This window comes from Prinia subflava, chromosome 7 (assembly GCF_021018805.1).
Source record: "Prinia subflava isolate CZ2003 ecotype Zambia chromosome 7, Cam_Psub_1.2, whole genome shotgun sequence".
In the NCBI taxonomy this organism is placed as follows: domain Eukaryota; kingdom Metazoa; phylum Chordata; class Aves; order Passeriformes; family Cisticolidae; genus Prinia; species Prinia subflava.
The window spans coordinates 30,574,652-30,595,728 of NC_086253.1; the positions used below are offsets into that span (position 1 = coordinate 30,574,652).

The 21,077-nt window shown below is 38.1% G+C and overlaps 1 protein-coding gene across 1 annotated transcript in view; it reads right to left on the reverse strand.

The window, feature by feature from the left end:
- Positions 1–254: 254 nt before the first annotated feature.
- FGL1 (fibrinogen like 1) overlaps positions 255–21,077 on the reverse strand; it is a 29,181-nt gene continuing 8,358 nt past the window's right edge. Inside the window, exons 2-8 of the mRNA XM_063402046.1 lie at positions 15,631–15,704; positions 9,881–10,061; positions 7,254–7,413; positions 6,464–6,561; positions 5,432–5,520; positions 4,687–4,874; positions 255–815 (exon numbers count right to left, since the gene is read on the reverse strand). Coding sequence (XP_063258116.1) covers positions 656–815; positions 4,687–4,874; positions 5,432–5,520; positions 6,464–6,561; positions 7,254–7,413; positions 9,881–10,061; positions 15,631–15,696 — 942 coding nt within the window. The 5' untranslated portion in view covers positions 15,697–15,704 and the 3' untranslated portion in view covers positions 255–655. The remainder of the gene's footprint in view (positions 816–4,686; positions 4,875–5,431; positions 5,521–6,463; positions 6,562–7,253; positions 7,414–9,880; positions 10,062–15,630; positions 15,705–21,077) is intronic.

The window sequence follows — 21,077 nt, forward strand, 5'->3', positions numbered from 1 at the left end:
AACATCTACAAATGTTAGATTGAAATGTTGTGACCAGCCCTAAAAATGCTTCAGCAAACAACAGACAATCCACTTTTCTGTGCTGGATTCAGTTCTTTGTACCCTGGTAGCACCCCTCATCTTTCTTCAGTTCCCTGCCTCATTCTTTAAACCTTTTATGTGTGCTATGTACACAACACATGCAACCATTACATCAGGAAACTCATTTCTAACGTCTTGAACCTTTCTGAAGCAGGCATGTTCCATCCACTGAATAAATCTTATGCTTTTATTTGAGTAGTGTTTTTTTAATTGTGTACGTACAATTAATTTTCACTTTGGAGACAGCACAGTAACAATACTTTTATTTTTAAGGGTGAAAGGGTTTGGAGTTACTGTAAAGCAAAAAAATGTCCATCTTAATGAAGATGTCCTTATTCCTAGCTGAACATTTGCTTAAAACAAACAAAACCACCTGGATCCATTAGCATTAATATTTGTATCTAAAGGTTCATAGGCTAGCTTGTCTTTTCACTTGCATCTGGAAAAACCTACTGATTGCGGAGGAATTATTCCAAATTTATATACGCATAGATTGAGAAGTAAAAATCTGCCCATTTTAATTTGGAATGAATTTCCTAAAAGATTAATGGGGTGAATTGTGTGAATTGAATATTTAGACAATATTACGTTCAAAGTCTGCAGGTCTGACCTTCATGACAACGGATTTTAGGGAATACCACCAGCCGTGCCAGGTGTACCAGACAATCCCGTTGTCTGTCTTGGCAGTGTAGGGACCTCTGTAGTACACACCATTCAGGTTGGCAGAGTGACACCTGGTGGGAAAGCAAAGGGAAACACCAATAAGGCCTCCTGCTGGGAAGTTTCAAGCATTTGTTATTTATTTCTCTGTGAGTCCAAAATTTTGCCATGTGGATGCCTTTTAGTTTGCCAGCTGCATAAATTTGCATTTGTGGATTCTGTGCACATAAACAACAGTGGTTTATTAAGGAAGAACTGCAAATTTTTTTCTTCTTTTAACCAAAAGTTCTGCTTGTTCTTTCCATGTTTTCTGACCTTACTAGCATTTGGAGTTTTTCCTGCTGATTTGTTTCAGTGGAAAATTCTTCCACAGTTGTTCAGCATGGATGACAGCAGGGCACACAACATCCTCTGGTAAAGAAATACTGTTGTGTTTTTCTGTTGTTCCAGAGTAGTGCCCCTTAAGTTTTCCAGTTACACCACAAGGTATTTTGTGAATACCACCATCAGTTTGCCTATCCACCTGTGGACTTCTATTTACAAATAGATGAGTTCTGGCAGCTAATTACACACATGTACCAATTCACTGCATCACTGGAGCTGGCATTTTATTTGACTATACAAAGCTGAGGGGGTTTTGTTGTTTTTAACAGACTGAGGCAGAAATGCAGTTATAGTTTATGAAATACAGTGGTTGAAACAAACAAAAAAACCCTAACAAAACCCAAAAGGCTTGAAAAGGAAACAGCACAACCTTGATACTTGCCTGGTTTCTAAGAGAAACAAGTTAAGATCTTTATGTGACCATATGGAGACCAAACTGCCTGTTTCTTTTGCAGCACATTGTGATGAATCAGCTTGGTTTAGCTGCCAGTTCAGTATTTCATTATAAATACTGTTAATATCTAGCTGTTGAACACCATGATGGATTCCAAAACCAGACTTCAGGAAATATGCAAACAGAAAACATTTCAAAGAAACCTTAGGAGTTCTGTTACTGGCAAATCTTCGTCTTTTTGGCTTTGCTTGCACTTCATTAACCAAGTTTTTGAGAACTGTGATAAAAACTATGAGAAAAACTCCATAGGAAAATTATCATCTATATATCCTTACTTATTGCTTATAACTTTTAAAGTCAGTTTTGATAATGTGTTAATTGAAAGCTTATAAATTGTGGACATTAAAACTGGGTTTGTTTTTGAGAATGACAAACTTGTATCAGAGCTGACATAATCTTTTTAATCATACAAATTCTGCAATGAGCAGGCATTCTGCCTACTTTGAATCAAAACACAGATTTCATTAAAGAATCACAAGAAGGCACACCATAATTTTGCCAACAGCAATATGAGCCAGTAAAAAGTCTTAATTACTGCTGAGAAGCATGAATAGTGACAATTACAGCATACAGTATCCAACTAGATGCTGTCTGAAGTAACTGGACATACTAAATTAACAACTGGCATGTGATTATTGATATGATATTGTGAAAAAACATTCAGTATTCACAAGTCAATAAATACCTTATAGTTAGTCTGTATTCCTCCTATCTTTCCAATAGGCTAATATAAAGTGAAAAACTACACTGCAATAGTTTCAAAAGTACAGCCAATTGTCTGTGGATATTTTATCTGAATTATATATTAACTGTGTGACAGATGTGGAGAGATGGGAGTTGGTTCCCTGAAGAACCCTTTGAATTCTGTCTGGATTTACTGACTCCACTGACCCCACATGAACATAGTTATGCAGTCTCTGAGATGATTGGTGAGGCAGGAAGCTTGAGTTAGTGATATCTGGCCCCAAGCTGTTGCCTAACAGATCCCTGTTACCATCCATACATGGCATAACTAAAAATGGGAGTGCTGGGAGAGAGCAAGCTGATGTCCAACTGGAATTGTTCCCTCTCACTGCCTATGAGACTACTGGGCTTTGCAATGCCCTGGGTGCTGGAAAGCTTCTGACCTGCAGGTAGTACCAGAGTGAACCCAGCTCTGTGGATTTGCATTCAAGATAAAAATCTCTGCTAGAGCTTTGCTTACAAAAGGGGGCATTTTTCTGCAGAAGTCTAGGACAACAAATGCTGAGCTGGAGCAAGACTGGTGGCTTTAAACTAGCTCTGAGCTACTTCCATGTGGCCTCACTTGTGTCACATCTCTTGGTTTTCATATTATCTGGGCTTTTCTGTATTTCATTAGTCCTGAAAGCATAGAGCTGGCTATAAACAATTCCCTCATAGTTGGAAGCTCTTATGCAAACCAACCGAGAGCACTAATTCCTTCTATATTTGCTAATCTGTGCATGACAAATATGTGTTTCTGAGTGCATTTCTTTCTCTGCCAGTTCTTTTGAGTAGGACTTAATGATACTGACATTTTCTAGTATTTTGCAATTTTCAGTTTTATGTTAGGCTTAACATTAAAAAGTCAATAACAAAGCAGTGAAATAACACTATTAGTAACTCATTTTTATTATCAAGCTGGACTGTCACTTTAAGAGCACGAGTTACACAACCATAACGAGAACTAACCTAGTAGGAGTCAGCTATCTTTAGAAGTTATGTAGCACCAACTACAAGGTATGAATAACTGTCAAGCTCTGCTGTGCAGCTATTTTTGCAAAGTGGTCATTCTTTTGCCCAGATCAATCCAATGTTAAAAAAAAAAAAAGGCAAAAAATGTATTCAGTGGTCTAAAAGTGATTAAAGTGATTAGTAATTCAGTCTTAATGAAATTCAATCTTAATGAAGTCTTAATGGCACCATACCAGTTTTATGTGATTTGAGGTGCAAATTTAAATCTACAAAAGGTGCAAATTTGAGGTGCAAATTTAAATCTACAAAAGTTCTGATTTCATGGGAAAAGAAGGTCAAACATAGTTGCCTTTCCCTTTTATATCTTGGCTTTCCTGAGAAATGCAAAAAAACTTTGTCTACATGTGACTTTTTCCAAGTCTCAAACATTCTGCTGACTGGCTATCTATGCAAATATATTAAAATGTATTTAAAAAGTAATTAATTGTGAAACACTGTGTTAATAGCTACATCATTTCAGCTAAGGTGATCACAGGCTACTTATGAAAACAGAATTTGGCAAATGAGGAGTTAAAAGGAGAAACAAAGGATGACACAACAGAAACAATGCGAGTTGATCCAGCCTGGCACCTCTTGCCAAGTGAACTGAGATCACAGTGAGAGAGTAGTATGCCTCCCTGAGCAGTATTTTAAACCTCTTTATTACACAGTTAGGTTGCAGAGTTTCTCTTCATGGCTATATTTATCTAATTAATTACAGGAAAGAATATAGCTGATCTGTACAGGCTAAGGCTATCAGTTTTATCCTTTCTTTTTGATTTGGTATATTGCATGTAAGTGGAATTTCTAAATTCTCTTATTGAATCCTATCTAAAAAAATCTTTCACTCAGTCCAGACATGCAGACTGACAGAAACTGAGTGGACACATTATCATCTCCATTTGGAAAGAATAACAAGAGTGAGATTCTGTGAAGTGAGGTGAAAAAAATGAGTCTTGATAACCTGGCCCTAGTTCAGCTTGTCAGATATTTGCAGTGCTGCCACATTTGGTCTAGTGCAACACAAGAGAAATGCAAGAGTGAAGTACGGCAGGGGTATATCTGCAAAGTCTACATGACCTACTTGTGTAAAAACTAGTTACCTCAGAGGGGCAGATTTATCTCCTCCTCAGTGCCTGATGACAAAGACAACCTATGGCAAATACCATTATCACAGACCAGCCTGAGCTGCACAGTAGGTGCTGTCCCTTCCAAGGTGAGCCTCAGTCTTACCAGCACTGAGATCTCTGCTACAGGACAAGGGCACATTGCAAATAAATGAACAATCCCAACCTATTGTGTACCATATGTTATTATTTTATGAATACACATAGAGTGGAATAGTTGACAGTACCTATATAAAATCAAAATACCTGTTAAACCACCAGCCAGCCTTTTCCTCTTCAGCACAGTTCCCTTCATAGTTGTCATTATCCCTGTCTCTAGTACTGAATTTCATTCCTCGATGATCAGCCCACCATTTTACTTCAGGATGAAATCCACCAGTAAGGGAATCGCCAGCTGTACCAGAATATTCACCACAACTCATCTCATAAGAATGCTAATAAAAATGTGAAGAAAGAAAAAAAAAGAAATTCCAAAATGTCTTTAGCCCTTAGCATGTCAGAAACCACAAAGATGAACCTAATCTGTTCCATTTGCTGCCATTTTTATGCTAAGAAATGTCATGCTACTTAAACGTGATATACGTAATGCTGAAAGGCTGTAGAGATGCTTAACAGGGAGAAGATTTGTCATTACCCTTATGTATAAATGACTTAATAAAGACAACATTAGGGCTAGTTTGCAGTATACATTAGCAAATCAGAACATCTTGTACCAATATTGTTGATAATAACAACAAATAACAGAATAACTGCTTTTATCCATATCTGCTCAACCAAATGATTCATATCTCTTACAGAAAGTGGGAAACTAATCTTTCAGAGTAAACCAGTTTTATTAGATATTTGAAAATCATAAACATGTGTAAGAAAGAAAATATGGTATTAAGGTTCTACACAAATCTTTATGGAAATTAGGGAACTGGTATGTTTATTGTTTGTCTACAGAATCCACATTTTCATTAAAACCTTTAGTAATTTAATATTTTATTACCTCTTCTCCTGCAACTCTGAATCCTGCATACTGTGCAAAACGCCGTTCTCCTTCAAAATCAGTCAAATCAATCCTTAAAGTATAATTCCCTTAAAAAAAAAAAAAAAAAACAAATTATTTTTGCTAAACTGGCCTATCTCACTACATTTCGGAACTAGGCATTACAGTAGAAGATGAAAAGAAAATGTTTTTATCATGAATCTTTATCACCTCAGCATATTTTATGGGGTTTATCTTCTTTCTTTATGCATGCTGAAGCATATATTGCCATTCTTTGCCTTTATTCACCTGAGTCAGCTTAGAAAAATTTGATTTATTCCAATACAAATTTTCAAAAATGGGAAAAAAATTGTAAAAAAAATTGCCTTACGGGTTTTACATTTTAATATGATATTTGAAGTAATATCATACTGAAAATTGATCAAGAAATGTTCACCTATGAAAATTAGATTTTTATAGTCTGAAAATCAAAGAGTTGTTCTAGGATTACATCCTGGTGGCACTGGTTTTCATATGATTTAGCTGGCTAAGCCAGTGGATAAATTTTGTGTCTGCAGCATTCTACAACAAAGCAGAAGTTAGCTTACGTTGAGTGACCATTAGAAAGATGGAAATAACTTCCTGCTACTAATCAACAGGCCTGATCAACAGGACTGGACCAGAATTACTTCCATGGAATAGCCCACACAGCTAAAATGGTCTGACTAAGTGTCTTGGTACAGCATACACCTGTCTCTGGACTGTTAGTGATGCTGATGGAAAATGGATAGAGACAATTCTTTTAAGGTAGACTCCTGTCTCCTGTTCCCTGTTTCACAGGGGCTCTCAGTATGCCGGAGGCCTAAGGACAGTTTTGAACCTTTTGTTAGAAGACATATATTCAAATGTGTTTTTTTCTGAAACTTAGAGAAGTCCATGCAGACTGACAAGAGAACTCAGGGTTTATGGTAACAAAAAGGGGAAACAAAAAAATGGCCTCGAAAGAGCAAAGAAACAGAAACAATAAGACTATTGTTACAATACAAATCTTACCTTGATTAGTCAAATAATGAAGATTTTTGTTTCCAAGCCAAAATTCACCATTTTTCAAAACAAAATTTCCAAAGCCTTCTTCATAGTCAGCCCAGACTCTGGAAAAGGTATAAATTACTAATTTCTCAAAAAAGCAAGTGTGTTTGAATGTTTTCTAATACAATTTTAGATCACAGAATAACTCAAACTTGAAGAAACCTCAGGAGGCAAGCTAGTCCAGTGTCAGTCTCAAGCCAGAATCAGCCATGAGATCAGACCAGGAGGTTCAGGACTTGTCTGTTCAGATCTTAAAAACTTCCAAGAATGGAGACTGCACATTCTTCTTGGGCAACCTGCTGACTCTTTTCATGCTGAAAAAGTTTCTCCTTATATCCAGTCTGAACTTCTCTTGTTTCAACTTAGGTACTTTGTTTCTCATCCTTCCACTCAGATTGCTTACATTTTTTTTTATTATTTTTTAGATTTTAACTAATTGCAGAAGACAATCTAGTCCTTTCCTCATCATTAAGAGTCCTTGCTCCAACAACTGTTAATGCATTTGATATTGAAGTGTCCTCGTGTCAAATGCACAGGTTGTCAAAAAAAGATTAGCACGGATGTCTCACAGAAGACAGCCAGAACCAGAAGTGGTATCTCATCTGCAGGCTGTCCCACAGAATAACCATTCCTTCCTTTTATCTGGAATAACAACTTACTCATATACTTCTGAAGTTCAGACTTAACTTAGCTCTATCTGGTTTAATGTTTCTTCACTTAGTTTCCAGTTTTAATTACCGAGTCTAGTACCTACCTATCAAAATTCTGGCTGCCATCAGAACGTCTCTGAAACACAGTCCAGCCACCTCCTTCAGACATGTCACAGAACGCAAGGAACTCTCTAGGACTCTGGATTGGTTTTATTTTATAAAATCCATTTTGCTTATGGCCTTCATTGTAGATTTCTGCACAATCTGTTCACACAATGTTAATTGGACACAACATTTTTAGTCCTGTACTTACTGGCAAAATCAGAAATCAAGTCAATAACAGTAATCACATCATGTATGTAACACTAATCAAGTCATGTATGTATCAGGCAATCAAGTTATGTAGAAGTCATATATGAACCACAACAAGAAAATGAAATGTCTCTGCAAACACATTTCTTTGACTTTTGGGTATTTTTTTTTGTACTTGTGTTGCTTTAAAGCTTTGCTGGGCTCTAATATTTTGATATATCTTTGAAATAATATCTTCCCACCATGAAATATTATAATTTTTGTTTCTACTCTACTAGCAAAATAATTCCTCTGTTTTAAGTGTTGTCACTTTTAATTTACAGTGGTACCATCCACATTAGAATCCTGTTACAATCATAAAATTAAATGTAAGACACACAGTAACCTTTAAAAACAAACATGTACTTCTATGTCCACAAAGTTTGCAGAAGTGCCAAAAACAAAAGTATGGGATCTCCAGAGTTAAAAATGGAAACAATTGCAAGACCTGATTCTCCTGTCCCTTCTACCAAATAGGTCAAAAATATACAGAAGACTATGCCCAAAAAGTGCAGTGTATGTGTAAAAGGATACCACTGTGCCTTGGGACCATTCACAGTCTGGTCTGCATTGCTTTGATGAATATAATTTACAACAATAACAAAATTCAGAGCTCATGGAAACATTACAGCAATGTAATGGTATAATCTTATATTTTTTTCCTCTAGGAATTTAGAAATGAAAAGAGTTCTTTGTTTATATGTAATCTACCATCAGGCAATCATACAGAAAAGACATACAATTTTCAGCATTTCTGTTTTTCCTGGCTAAGGTAGAGCTGATTAACTTTAAGGAATTCTGTGAGTTGGCTGAATTTCCAGGTCCGGTTGGAACTTTATGAACTATTATATTTCTTTTGAGTGAAAGTGCCAGTGAAGATTAGACATAGAAAATAAACACTTTATACTGAAAACAAATAGCTATGCCAGAATTTGGATAAACTCTAATATAAAACATGATTTAAATAACAGCTAAGTTGTCTTTATAGAGAATGTGTGATTGGCTTAGAGAAAATAGCTTTTCTTGTCCATTAATTTCTTAGAAGGTTAGCAAAACACAAGCATATCTTAAATTTTAGCAGGTGAATATAGTATGGAATTTCCCCCTCTCTATCTAACTCAAATTATCCAGCTCTGTTGATATTAAAATGATGCAGCAGTTTGAGAAAATAATGCAGTATGAACAGGGGAAGGCATTTTCCAAGCTGTAAACATAATCAAAAAAAATAATGGGGAAAAATCAGAAATCGGAACAAGTTAGATCTTTTTTTTAGAATAACATTGTAAAAGAATAAATTGAGGCATATGCTAAGAAAGGAAAAATACCTTTCAGAGAAATGTGGCTTTAATAATATTTTCCAGTAACAAATGAGTCAGCCCTAATAATAAAAATAAAGAGATCCAGGATGCTGAGTGCATAAATACACAGCTAAAATTTAAAGTCAGATTTACATCTGCTTTTAATTTCCTTTTAATGGTCTTTTATTATATTTGATGCCTTGGGATCAAATGTTATATATATTGTTATTTCTTCCAGCAGCATAAGCACTACAAGCATATTCAAACAAGGCTATTAAAAATAACAGTAGTTAAGACTTTCTAGCACTGGACAGCTAGAAACAAACACCATCTAGGAGTCAGACTCCTAAATTGTATTTTCAATCCAATGATTGTTTTGGATGGTGTTTTATCGTATCAAGAGTTTGGGCCTTACTGCAGCTCCTACAAGCCTTCCACTGTAGAAAGAGTGGAACACCACCAGAATGCTGGTGAAATTAGAAAAACAACTTTAAACCAGTATTTTGAAAGCTGTGATGTCATGAGCTGAATCCAACTCAGTGAAAATGTTATTAAAGTGAGATGCAGATGTCATTATGTTAGGCTTATGTGTGTAAATATGGATGTCTCAGGGAATTTACAGATCAGAACAAAGTCAGTTGCTTGTAACCCAGGCAACCATTTGAATGTATGAATGTGCACTAACCCTGTTAGTTCTTTTTGAGATGGTTAGAACTTCTGACATCAGTCAAAAAATAGTGTTTAGAAATCTGTAACTCCTGATTAACATTTTGTAAATGTCTATTTTTGGCTTTTATCTGTTGTATTGCTGATATTTAGGCTTTATTTATTGTCAACTGATTGTTTTTTAATTATGTACTATTAATAAATCAGCAAACTTCTTAAATCCTGATTTGATTTCTACATGTGACATTAACATTTTTTCCCTGAACAGCAGGTCAAGGTAAAAGAGGAGCACTGTGTTTTAAACAAACATTCTACAATGAGGTTTTTAAAACAGTAACTCAATAGGCCAAATTGTGCTAAAGCTTCTGGGTATCATTACAATGAATGGAAAGGAAAAGAATAGCTTCATTTCTAACCTGAATACTGTCTTTTTCCTCCCAAGTCAATGACACTGTTTTCATCTTCTCTGTCACTGTGCTGAATCTCTTTCTTCTCTAAGAGCTGTGTAATTTTTAACTGCTGCCATTTCACACGATGTTCCAGAAGCCTCACCTGGCCCTGAAGTCGTATCTGCTCTTGAAAACATTTCTGAAAATCCTAGAGAGGAAAGCATACCTTACAGTAAAATCAACTTTTTTTTTGTGATATTTAACATGTGAAACAAAGAGCCAACCAAACCATAAATAAAATTAAACTTGAATAAAACATTTTGGTCACAATTTCCCACAGACACTATGTTGACTTCCACCTCTGTTGCTACGTTGTTTAAAATTATTTCATATGTTAATGCATGTAATATATAAAACATACGTATTATGAACACTTGGCTAAGAGACCTCATCTTTAGGGCCACCAGCTCTAACTAAAAACATGCAGCAGGGACTTTGGGGGAAAACACTATAATATAGGCCCTATCATAAGGAGGTCCTATCTCTATCCTTCCATGCACAGAGATTTTCTATCCAGTGAAGCCTGCTACTACCATTGTGAAGGTTCTAAAGAGTTTCAAAGAAATGCAGTCCACATGGATATGTTTTCAACTTCATAGTGCATTTTTCGAATGCTTTTAAATTACACAGTTCTTATGATAAGAATCCTAACATTGCCACCATAAATATTGTTCAGTCTTAAGCTCATTTTTGGCATGCTAAAATAGTGCCTAAGAAGCCGTGAATATACATGAAAAATAAAAGTTAAATGCTAAAGTCTTCTGTGCTGTGACTTGTGCACTTAATTTTACCATACAGAGTGGGTGAGAAATATGGCAATTCTGATACAGTGTTACCTAGTACTCACTTGACCCTCAAGAGCTTGAATAGCTATTCCAAATTCCGACATGCTGAATGCATGCTGAACAATAAATAATTGGTTTTAGATTAAAGACTGTGGCAAAATAGCCAAAGTGAACAGAACCTGATCTGGAGAACTTAAAACAGTCTGTATGGTTTAAAATAGATATATTAAATAAATTTGATTTCAGTGTGAGGGAGAAAAGCCTTTGGAAACAAGATGCAGGTTTTGCATCAGCAACATTGAAATTTTTATATGAGCAGAGTTTAGCAGCTTGTAAAAGAGCACAACTAGCACTGTAAAGGCAAAATCAAAGAGTGACTTTCTGGAAATCTGACATGAAAGATCAAATTTGCAGCAGTTCCAAATCGGTGCTACCTTATTCATAGGGAACATTATTGTTCCCTTATTCATAGGGAACACGATTTACATGTAGACCTGCAATATTTGCCATCCATAAGGAAGACTTGATATCTCAGAACATTGCCCTATCACACCAAACTATAGAAATGTCTGCAACAGCATACTGCTGTGCATAGTGAGGTGCACCTCAGTGGTGTCTGCAGACTGTCGTTTGCATCAGGCTCAGGCTTCATCCATTGTCCATGAACACTTCCAACGAATTGTTACATTTGTCTGCAATGTTTAGTTACACTGAAAAACTTGATCATAAGACTGTGCAGAACAATCCTGATGACAGACTTCTGCCTTAAATATCGCCAAAGTGTATCAGCGACTTTCTGTAATTCATACTTAACTCCAATCTAAAACGCACGGTGAAATAAAAGAATGGGAAGAAAATATATATACATATGTGGCATAACTAGGCAGTTCGTCAGCGCAAGGGAAAGAGGGAAAGGCTCAGCAGCCTGTGTTCGGGCTGCCCGGCTCGCTGTGCGCCCAGCGCCGAGCCTTGTGCTGGCCGAGGAGCTGCCGCAGCACCACGGCGATGCTTGGCCACCAGAGAACGCTGCAAGGACAGAGGCACATTCCCCAAACACCCTGATCAGAGTGGTGGTGGTGGGGTTTGTTAAGCTGTTTTGGAGTTGTTTACCCCAATGGTTCATTCCTGCTTCCCCCCGCGATAACTCAGGTACTGTCCAGAGGTATCGCCTCCTCTGTCCCTTTGTCCCCCTGTCCTGACCCTGCCCTGTGTTAACCTGGGGACAATCCCCTCCCACCCCTCTGTCCCCCGGTTTAAATGTTAAGCGCCGGACCCTGATCTCTCTTTCTCGGAACATCTTGAGGAATAAACACCTTAGAGGGAGCCTTCTGTGACTCTTGCTTCGTACCTGGACGTCGAGGATATCCAGGACAGGAGGGCAGGGAGCAGCTCTGCTCTCTACCCTGGCTGGGAGTGCTTGCAGTCTAAGGACGGCCGCTCCTGAAGCGCGGCAGCGGTGAGAGCTAGCCGGAGTCCCCCGGCCCCCCGACGGCAGGCAATGACCCAGTAATATCCCGAAAGACCTAGCTTATTTAAGAACCTTTGCTTGAAAGTCTTTTTTTCAGTTGTTGATAGCTATACGAGATGCCTAGCATATCATCCCTTTCTTCTAGCAGGAAACAAGACAAGAAAATAATTAAAATATATGGACATGCAGGGACAAAGTTGCTACAGTGGCTTACAGACGGATGTTATTTGACTGTATGCACTGGTTAATGTGGGACATGTTGCATATTACTAAGAAAAGATGCACTATTTATTGTGCAGCCCTTCCAGGGTGGTTATCTCAATGGTATCTGCAGCTTCATACAAACCCTTCACAAAAGGTGAATTTTGTGTCTCTCAGAAGAGGCTTCCTTGACAGGTGTCTGCAGATTGTCAGTCTAGTCCTGTATGAATGCAGAAAATTTCACAGGACTGCAGAGCTTTATAGAGAGAGAGAAAGAGATGCACAGGTGAATTGAGAGAGAGTGAATAAATCTAAAAAGTATTGAAAAAATATTTCCAGCCTCATTGTGATGAGCTAATACTAAAACTATAAAAGAAAAGCTGTCCAAAAAAATCCCATGTTCCCAGTCAGACCAAATATTTATTCTAATCATACTAAGTTAAGAGAGATAAAGAAGCCACCATGCCACAGTTACCAGTTTTGCTGAGAAGATTAGCCTGTATCAGTCTAAACTCAGTCCTCACAACCTTGGAGAACATGGCAAAATGCAACAGGAGAGAACTGGAAATGGTGGCCCCCATTTCCAGGCCCTTGCAATTTCATAGACAAGACTTCAGGTGGGTAACCTCCCTAACATGTGGCAAGATCTGAGCCACCAAGAGCTACCTTCCATTCTGGAAAGAGCAAGGGACAGTGCCTTTGAGGAGGGGCAGCTACAGGCAGCTACATGTGTTTTTTCTTTCAGGTGAAAGAAATGCCTCTATCAGTTCCCCTTTCATACTGCTAAAAGCCATTCTCCTGCTGTGATTAAACAACATAGTATAAGTATAGAACTTCTGAAAAAATATTATCTTACTTTAGAAAAACTTGGTCTCTAAATTCAGTATGACACTGCTTCATATACCACAATACAAGGTACTTTCCTTTGAACCAAATTAAACACAAACCTGAAACAGGCTATGTCTCTAAATACTATTCTTAAACTTGCATTTAAAATCCATCTTTTGTTAGTGCTTACTTAAAAATTAATAATTAATTAATAAAAAATTAAAAACTGACTATGAGCAGATTCTCATCTGCTTTACAGATAATACACTCATGATGGGGTGAACAGTGATATATCTACACTACACATAGCAATTTCCTGATTTGAAAGGTTTTAAGCTCATAATGCTTAGGAAGTGACAGTAAATTAGAAGCAACAATCAAGACATGACTGAATAATTAAAGCATAAATAAAAAAAATGCTTGAGCAGAAATAAAGTTTTAACCTACATATGAAAAGTACTGGTTTCTGATACTTTCTCCTCACTCCCTGACTTCTCATTGATGTCTCTCTCTGTCAACTCCAGAGAAATCCCATTAGACTTTACTGCTGAACAGCAAAACCACAGTTCTCATATTTGGAATTCCATGTCTGTTTTTTCCATGGGACAATCACAAGGTAACTGTAACTTCAATCGGATCAATGTGGCTTTTAGATCTTCAGTTTACCAGACTGTTCTTTCAATGTGGTGCTACACTTTTTTTTTCTCAAGATAATCCTTTAAAAACCATCTGAGTTAAACCAGTGCACAGCTGGAGTAATAAAGAAGCAAAATGTAAATTAGGGTTCTAAGTCAGGAGCTATAACATATTGCTATTCCATTTGTTAGATACGGACCAAAGTTAAACCATTACAAAGTTGAAATACTCAACAAAATGTGGATTTTACTGAGGCTGTCTCCAGTGGACAGTGGTGCCCACTGACTGAAACCAGACTGAACACAACCTGTTCTGTTTCAGTGAAGCAACTCTTTGCACTACACACTGAGAAGCAATTATCTAACAACTGCTGACAGCTCTGCTTTTAGGCACACAGTCCCACATTTAACCAGCTGCTGCAATTAATGTGCATTCACTTTCATTATTGTGTAAATTGTTTAGCAGCCAGTGACCTTCCATTAAAATAATTGCTACAAATTAGACTCAGAATACATCATGAAAAAACTATAAAAATACAGAGTTTTTACCCATGATGCTGTTTTCTATACTTTTTAGAATATAAATTAGCTCAAAAAAAATCTCTATATTGAGATTAGTGTTTTAATGAGATTAAAGGTGAAAACATAGACATGAAGTTCTGAATATTCCCAGTTTTTACTCAGAAGGTCAGCTAAAGTCCACAATATTCTAAATGAAAAATAATAATTTAAAAATCAGTAAATGCATTTAATTGTGATGCCTCTTTTTCTCAGTAGGCCTCTGCAGAAATTAGTAATATTTTTCTCCACTGAGCAGAAGTGATTACAGAGGCAGGTGCTTCCCATTCTGCGTCTATAAAGCTACTTATCTGAACAAAAAGTTTTCCATAAGGTAATGTAAGCCACAAACAATAGTTGAAAGTTCAGCAACCACTTCCACCTAGGCAATTAGGAATCAAGAATTCAATCCCTTTAGGTCTCTGCTATTTAGGACCTGAATATAAAACTAATAAGGGTAGCCATGATATGCAGTACAGGGTTGGTGGGACTAGAGGTATTTTAAATGTGGAGTAAGTGTGATTTTATTAGATTTTTTGTTGGAGAAACAGAATATATTGGAGAGGGTTTGGAGAGCTTGAAGTGAAGAAGCTTTGCTCATTGTTTCTGAGTGTGAACTATAATGTAGTTACATGGAAACAAGTAAGAATATGAAGTTATGGATCTCATTTGAGAAGAAGTTGTATGGCAAGTGGACAAGGTGGAAAACGATGGAAATATTCTGCATACCAGGTGTCAGTGACCAGAAATACCACTGCTGCAGCCACTGTTTTAGGAGTTCCTGTGCTTTGCCTTTCTGTAAGTATGCTGCTCAAAACTACAGGTGTTATTCTGAGTTAGCATCATCACCCTTCTGTGCCTTCTGTACAATGCGCCTCCATGCACCATATGGTATCTGTTTTAGGAAAGATGTATTGTCTCCTCTTTCATATCAGATCCAGTCACAGGCTGACTGGATTTCTTTCTTTGATGCCATTGCCTAGTGATTTATCTTCCATTGTAAATTTATGCATTTGTTTCCTCTTTCCTTATTGGAAACTTGTACCCACTGAACACCATTTGAAGATATTTCCTCATTCTTTCATTTTTTCATGAATTCTAATCTTTTCCATCAAAGGTTCTGCCATCGTGTGTAGAGATTGTGAGCACTATGGAGGGGATGTGCATTGTGAGCACTACAATGGACAAGGTATGCAGTATTTAGAAGAAAGTCTACAGAAAAATTTAGTTATTAGAACTTACAGAGCTGCCAATGACATTCATCAAGCTAGCTGCAAGGACAAAATCAATCATTATCAAAATCTTCATTTTGGAAGCTGTGAAATAGAGGAACAAAGGAAACACTAGTTAACTTAAACATAAAAACTAAAATTTACACTTGACATCTTAAATCTTACTCAAAAGAGTCTATTTAACCTATAACTATTTTCTTGCAAATTGTAAATATAATGGACGTGCAGGAGTCATTACAAATGTCTAAAGTAGTCTGATAAAATACAACTCCAAAAGCCAGTAAAATGAGACTTTATCCTTTTAAGCCACTTTGTATTTGAGCTCTCCATGTATTTTAGGACAGCTGTTCAAGATTCAAACTCACACATTTTATTTTCAAGACAAAAGCAAAAACATTTTAAACAAGCTGAAAAATAAGGAAATATTCCTTGTTGGTCCTTTAAATTTGTGAGAAACCTCTCTGTCATAGACAAGTGATTAAAAGCTGAATTGGGCTAATTGTCATTGATCTAAAGATTTGTGTAAATTTTGTGTACCGGGAGAGGCTCAAGATAATTTTCCTGTCATAGAGTAATTTGGGGGAAAAATCCAAAATAGTTATCAGCTTTTATTCTAATAGTAACATGGATGATATCTTTAAACTGATAGCCATGGTTACTATATGACCCACAGCATTTTAAACCCCACTTTTTTCATATGAAAATTATTTTATAGGCCAAACCACTGTATCTCACTGCCTTGCAAACATTAGCTGATAGAACTTCAAAATTCTTTTGTAAGACAGATGTGTGCTTTTCACAGAGGAGAAACCAAGGCCTCCAGTCAGTAAAATATTGACATAGATTATACATAAACTATTCTGAATTAATTACTTAAACTTCTGCAAGCTATCAACTAAGGAATCTTTTGTTTTCTTTTGTAACTGCAAATATTTTCATTTAGCTAACACCTAATTAAACCAGAATATGTGTTTACTCTGCTTTTCCTAATATAGAGTTATTAAGGAAAAGATCTCAAAGATCATTGAGTTGAACCATTAACTTAATACTGACAGTTCCAGCACTATGGCATGTCCCTAAGCACCATATATACATTTTTTGAATGCTTCCAGGGATGGTGACACGTTAAAGCATTTGTGGTTAGACAAAGTGTAAGACTTATAATAGAGATTAATGATTCAATACCAGCATGTATTAATTGAAACACCAACTTTATGAAAATTTCCACTCATGTTTCTACAGGAATTAATATAAAGCATAAGTGGACCTTTGGCAGACTTTGCTTTTTACAGTACAAAGACAAGCAAGGTGCTTGTAAGTATGTTTTTAAGTTCATGCAAAATTGGACAAGTCCAACTGTATTTTCACCAATTTCTGAAAACTTCATGCAAGACCAGAAATTAAAGCCCAGACAAATCTCAGATTTCAGTACTTAGCTATCAAATACTTATGATACTTTTTAAAATTACAGTTATTTAAGTAAGTAACATTGATTTGGTGTTTTGTTTTTTTTTTTACTTCTGAGGTTTGCTGGTTTGAAAGCAACATATCTGAAAGCACGGAGTTTTGAGGCCTGAGTGTATCTGTGTAAAGCTTATCCCACTTCTTGCACAGGACTGACGCAGACACAAAGTGTTGAGGGTACTCTATACCCACTGACCCATGTTACAGCAGCTCAGAAGTCTTTTTAAGCATTTTGGACATACATCTATCATTCAGCTCCAAAGCACTATACTAAGCTGATGTCTATCCCTGAAGATTCCAAAACAATCCATTAAAAATTACTTATAAAATGTTTATTGAGTGAAAATGTGAACTGAAAATCTTAGGCTAAGTTATTTGTAATGCCATAAACTTTCTGAATTTAAAATTGTAAGTTCTTCATGCTAACCAAATAAATGTTAGACCATTTGCATTAGAAACTTTACTAGAATTCAGAACAAGCAGTTCTGATTTTGTTTGAAGAGGTAAATCCTATGAACTACGGGCTTAAAATATGGGTGATGGTGGTGTGTGTGTGAGGAATCTGCAAGAATTGCCTGGCAATGAATCAGTTATTTAAATGTCAGAGGTTTCTGCCATGATAAAACATGGTAGATAAAACATGACAAAACATGATAAAAACACTTTCACCGTACAACATTAGTAATGATAGCTATTACAGTCACTTCTGTTTTGAAAGCAGCTGTTGCCATCTATTGAGATGACACTGTGACAGTAGTGACCAAAGAGTACATTGGCTATCTGGACAGCCTGCAAATGATCTGGCTCTGCTAACTGCTGTCCTGACTCCTTGCATACTTGAAATATGTTTTCTAAGAGAGAAGGGACTCTGTTTTCTTCACTGGAAGATTCATATTTCATATACTCTACTTCATCCCTGTTATTTTAATTATGAAACAACAGTATCCTCTCTCACATTAGTCTTAGTATTTGAACTGTTCTATCATGATTTCACTGACTGTGAATGCCTGTATATCAGAATCATTCTTAAAAACCCCAATCTTAAATTGATTGCACAACTTCACAGCTACAATATTCTTATTTTTTTAAAAAGGACTATCAAGTAAATCTTGCATACTGTTCAGAGAAATTTATTTTAGCAAAAAACCCAAAAAATAGAAGACTATGAGGCACAATCAAGGCAGGTAAGTCCCTTACAGCATGTATGAGCTGCTATGACCAAGCTGCACAAAAAGAATGAATAGCTGAGGAGTATAGTGTGCAGTTGGTTTAGTTCATTATCTTTAGATGAAGTCACCTTTCTATTTAAGGATGCCTCTTTCTATAGAATGTTCCTCTTGTGAGAAACTTCATAAGGGCTGCACTTGGGAGACAACTTAGCATGTCAGCTTTAGTGCTGAACTAAAATATGCTCAAAAGACACATAATAAAACATAATAATATAATAATAGTCTCATACATTACTAAATTTGATGATTTAAATAAATCGGTGAAGATATTTCAATCCTAGAGTTTCATTTTTAAGAAAGCAATCTGGACAGTAAACCCAAGATGGAGTATTGACCCTGTAGCCATTGATAATATAAGCTCAATATGAGGGTAAGACAAGAGGCTTATGAAAAGGAGAATCTGAGAGCTCCATTTGCCAGATCTACCAGTCAGAAATAAAACAGGGAAGACTGAAACAGAGAGGACAGAGGGTAAAAAAACCCACAGAGAGACCTCTAGTAGGGTAGAGGAAACCAAAATATTTGTGCTGCTGTCCTCCAAAAAAAGAGAGAAGGTCAAAAAGACTAGGAAGAGACATGAATACTCAAGCTCTGAAAGGAAATGGGTGACTTAAAAGCATTTCTCTGCTTCTGTCACGGCCCGGCAGGTAGACCCAGATGAGGCAGAGGACAATCAGCAGTGCTGGTCCTGGACTGTTGCAGCCGGGAAGCCTGGTAGGCTCCCGTGGCGGTCAGTTGCTTAAGGGCAGAAATGCCTAGTCATGGTGACTAGGCCAAAATAACCCTTCTCCCGCGCTTGGACCCTCGCTTATCTCCCTGTAAGACAATAGGTCACTTTGTACCCCGAACCATACCATTGGACACCTTTTCAAAACCTCTGTACCCTATAAAAACCCCACTTTTCCCCCAGCTCAGTAGAAGCCGCTGTCCCTGGAACCCTTCACCGAAGAAGCTAATAAAGATTCATCTGTGGAACTCCATACGGCGCTTCTCCTCTCTCTCCCTGCGTCTGCCAAGGCACCTTAGCAAGCTTATGAGCTGAGAATCACTGCTAAAGAGCTGATCACTGCTAAGAGCTGAATATCACTATAACTAAGCTTGCTAAGTGTTGCCTGGGCCCGGGAGCTTTGCCGGAGTTGCTTGGACAGGGGGGTACGTAAGTGCACCCCTAACCAGGACCAACAAAGGCAGCCGAGACACCGACTGAAGCTACCGGGGAAAAACAAAACCTGGCGAACCAACGTGGGTGAAAAACCCCTGGAGAGCAGCCTTCACCGCGAAGAGTTACTGCCTTGGTTCACTCAGAGTCCTTCTGAAGGCAACTTCTCCGTTATAGAAGAATTTCTCTGCAGAAGGCGTCTGACGACCCTCCCAGTCCAGCTCTGAGGAGTCAGACGTTGGCAGACCACCCTACCAGCAGCTTTGTGACCCACATTCGGCTGAGGAGTAAGTTGATTAGAGCCTTTTTTGCGCGCAAAAAAATTCTTTACTCGGGTCTTTTTCTTTTTCTTTTTATTTTTTTTTTTTCTCTTTTTCTGCTGGGAGGGGAACGGGACCACATTACCATGGGATCAAAAAATAGTAAATTTAAACGATCCCAGAACGAGAGAGACTTATATTTAGAAATCTTAGAAATTCTATCTCTTAACAACCCTTCTTTCTCTAAAAGTAAAATCTTAAAAACTAACTTGAAAAAGTTTATCAAATGGATCATTTCCCAGTTTCCTGATACTAATACATAATCTATCACTTTAGATTCTTTTTGGGACTCGGTGGGGATAAAAATATACACTTCCCAACTTAATGGAGATTTCTCTGTTACACGATTTCTGCCCATTTTTCATAATATTACCAAAGTAGTAGAACAAGGAAATGTTAAGAAGTCTCCCAGTCCCCCCGGAGAGAGCTGTCCATCCTTATCTCTCCCGCCAGACTGTGTCCTTTCAGATGCTAATCTCCTCCCCCTCTCTCCAGATGCCGGCCACAGGGGGGTAGGGCGCGGATGCGCCGCTCCTGCCCCGCTCCCGCCCTGCGCCCCCGGGACCACCGCGGCCCCCGGCACCCCCACGCCCTCTCCCCAAAGCCCCCACCCCCACCCCTCGGCCCCCCCTCCTCCACCTTCAGCCGCCCCCCCGGGGACGGAGAACACGGACTCCGTGCTGTCCCCACCCCCCCTCTCCGCGCCGCCCCCACCTTCCCCCTCCCTCGCGCTGATCCCAAACCCTTCCTGTGTGCCTGCAAAGCCTGCAGGACCTGCTTATCTCATGTGTGGCCATCACCCTTTCCCCGCAGTATCTTCGAATGCAACTGTGCCTGCTCCTATAGACTCTGCACCCCCACACCTCACCCCCCCCACTCCCTCTGTAGCGAACGCGGCCCCATGCAATCCCACCCACCCGTCGCTACCTTATCCCCAAACCCTGCAGCCACTAAACCCTCATGGTACTTCTGAGACACCCCATGGTAGCATAACGCTTTTACAGGCCTCGCAACCCTGTCCCAGCTGCGCCTCCCGTAGCCAGGTCTTGCAGCCCTGTCTACAGCACCCCACACCCCTGCAAAATGCCACTCCAAAACGCCAGAAAAAGCACTCCTCATCTGAGGATAGTAGTGATACTGAGCTCAGTTCTGATGAAGATGACATTGATCCATGGGCTTTAATTAAAATGGAAGCCACTCACGCAGGTGACTGGGAGTTGGCTCAGAAAATTTCTGCCTTCCCTGTAACTTATATAAAGGGAAAAAGAGGTGGTGCCTCCACTAA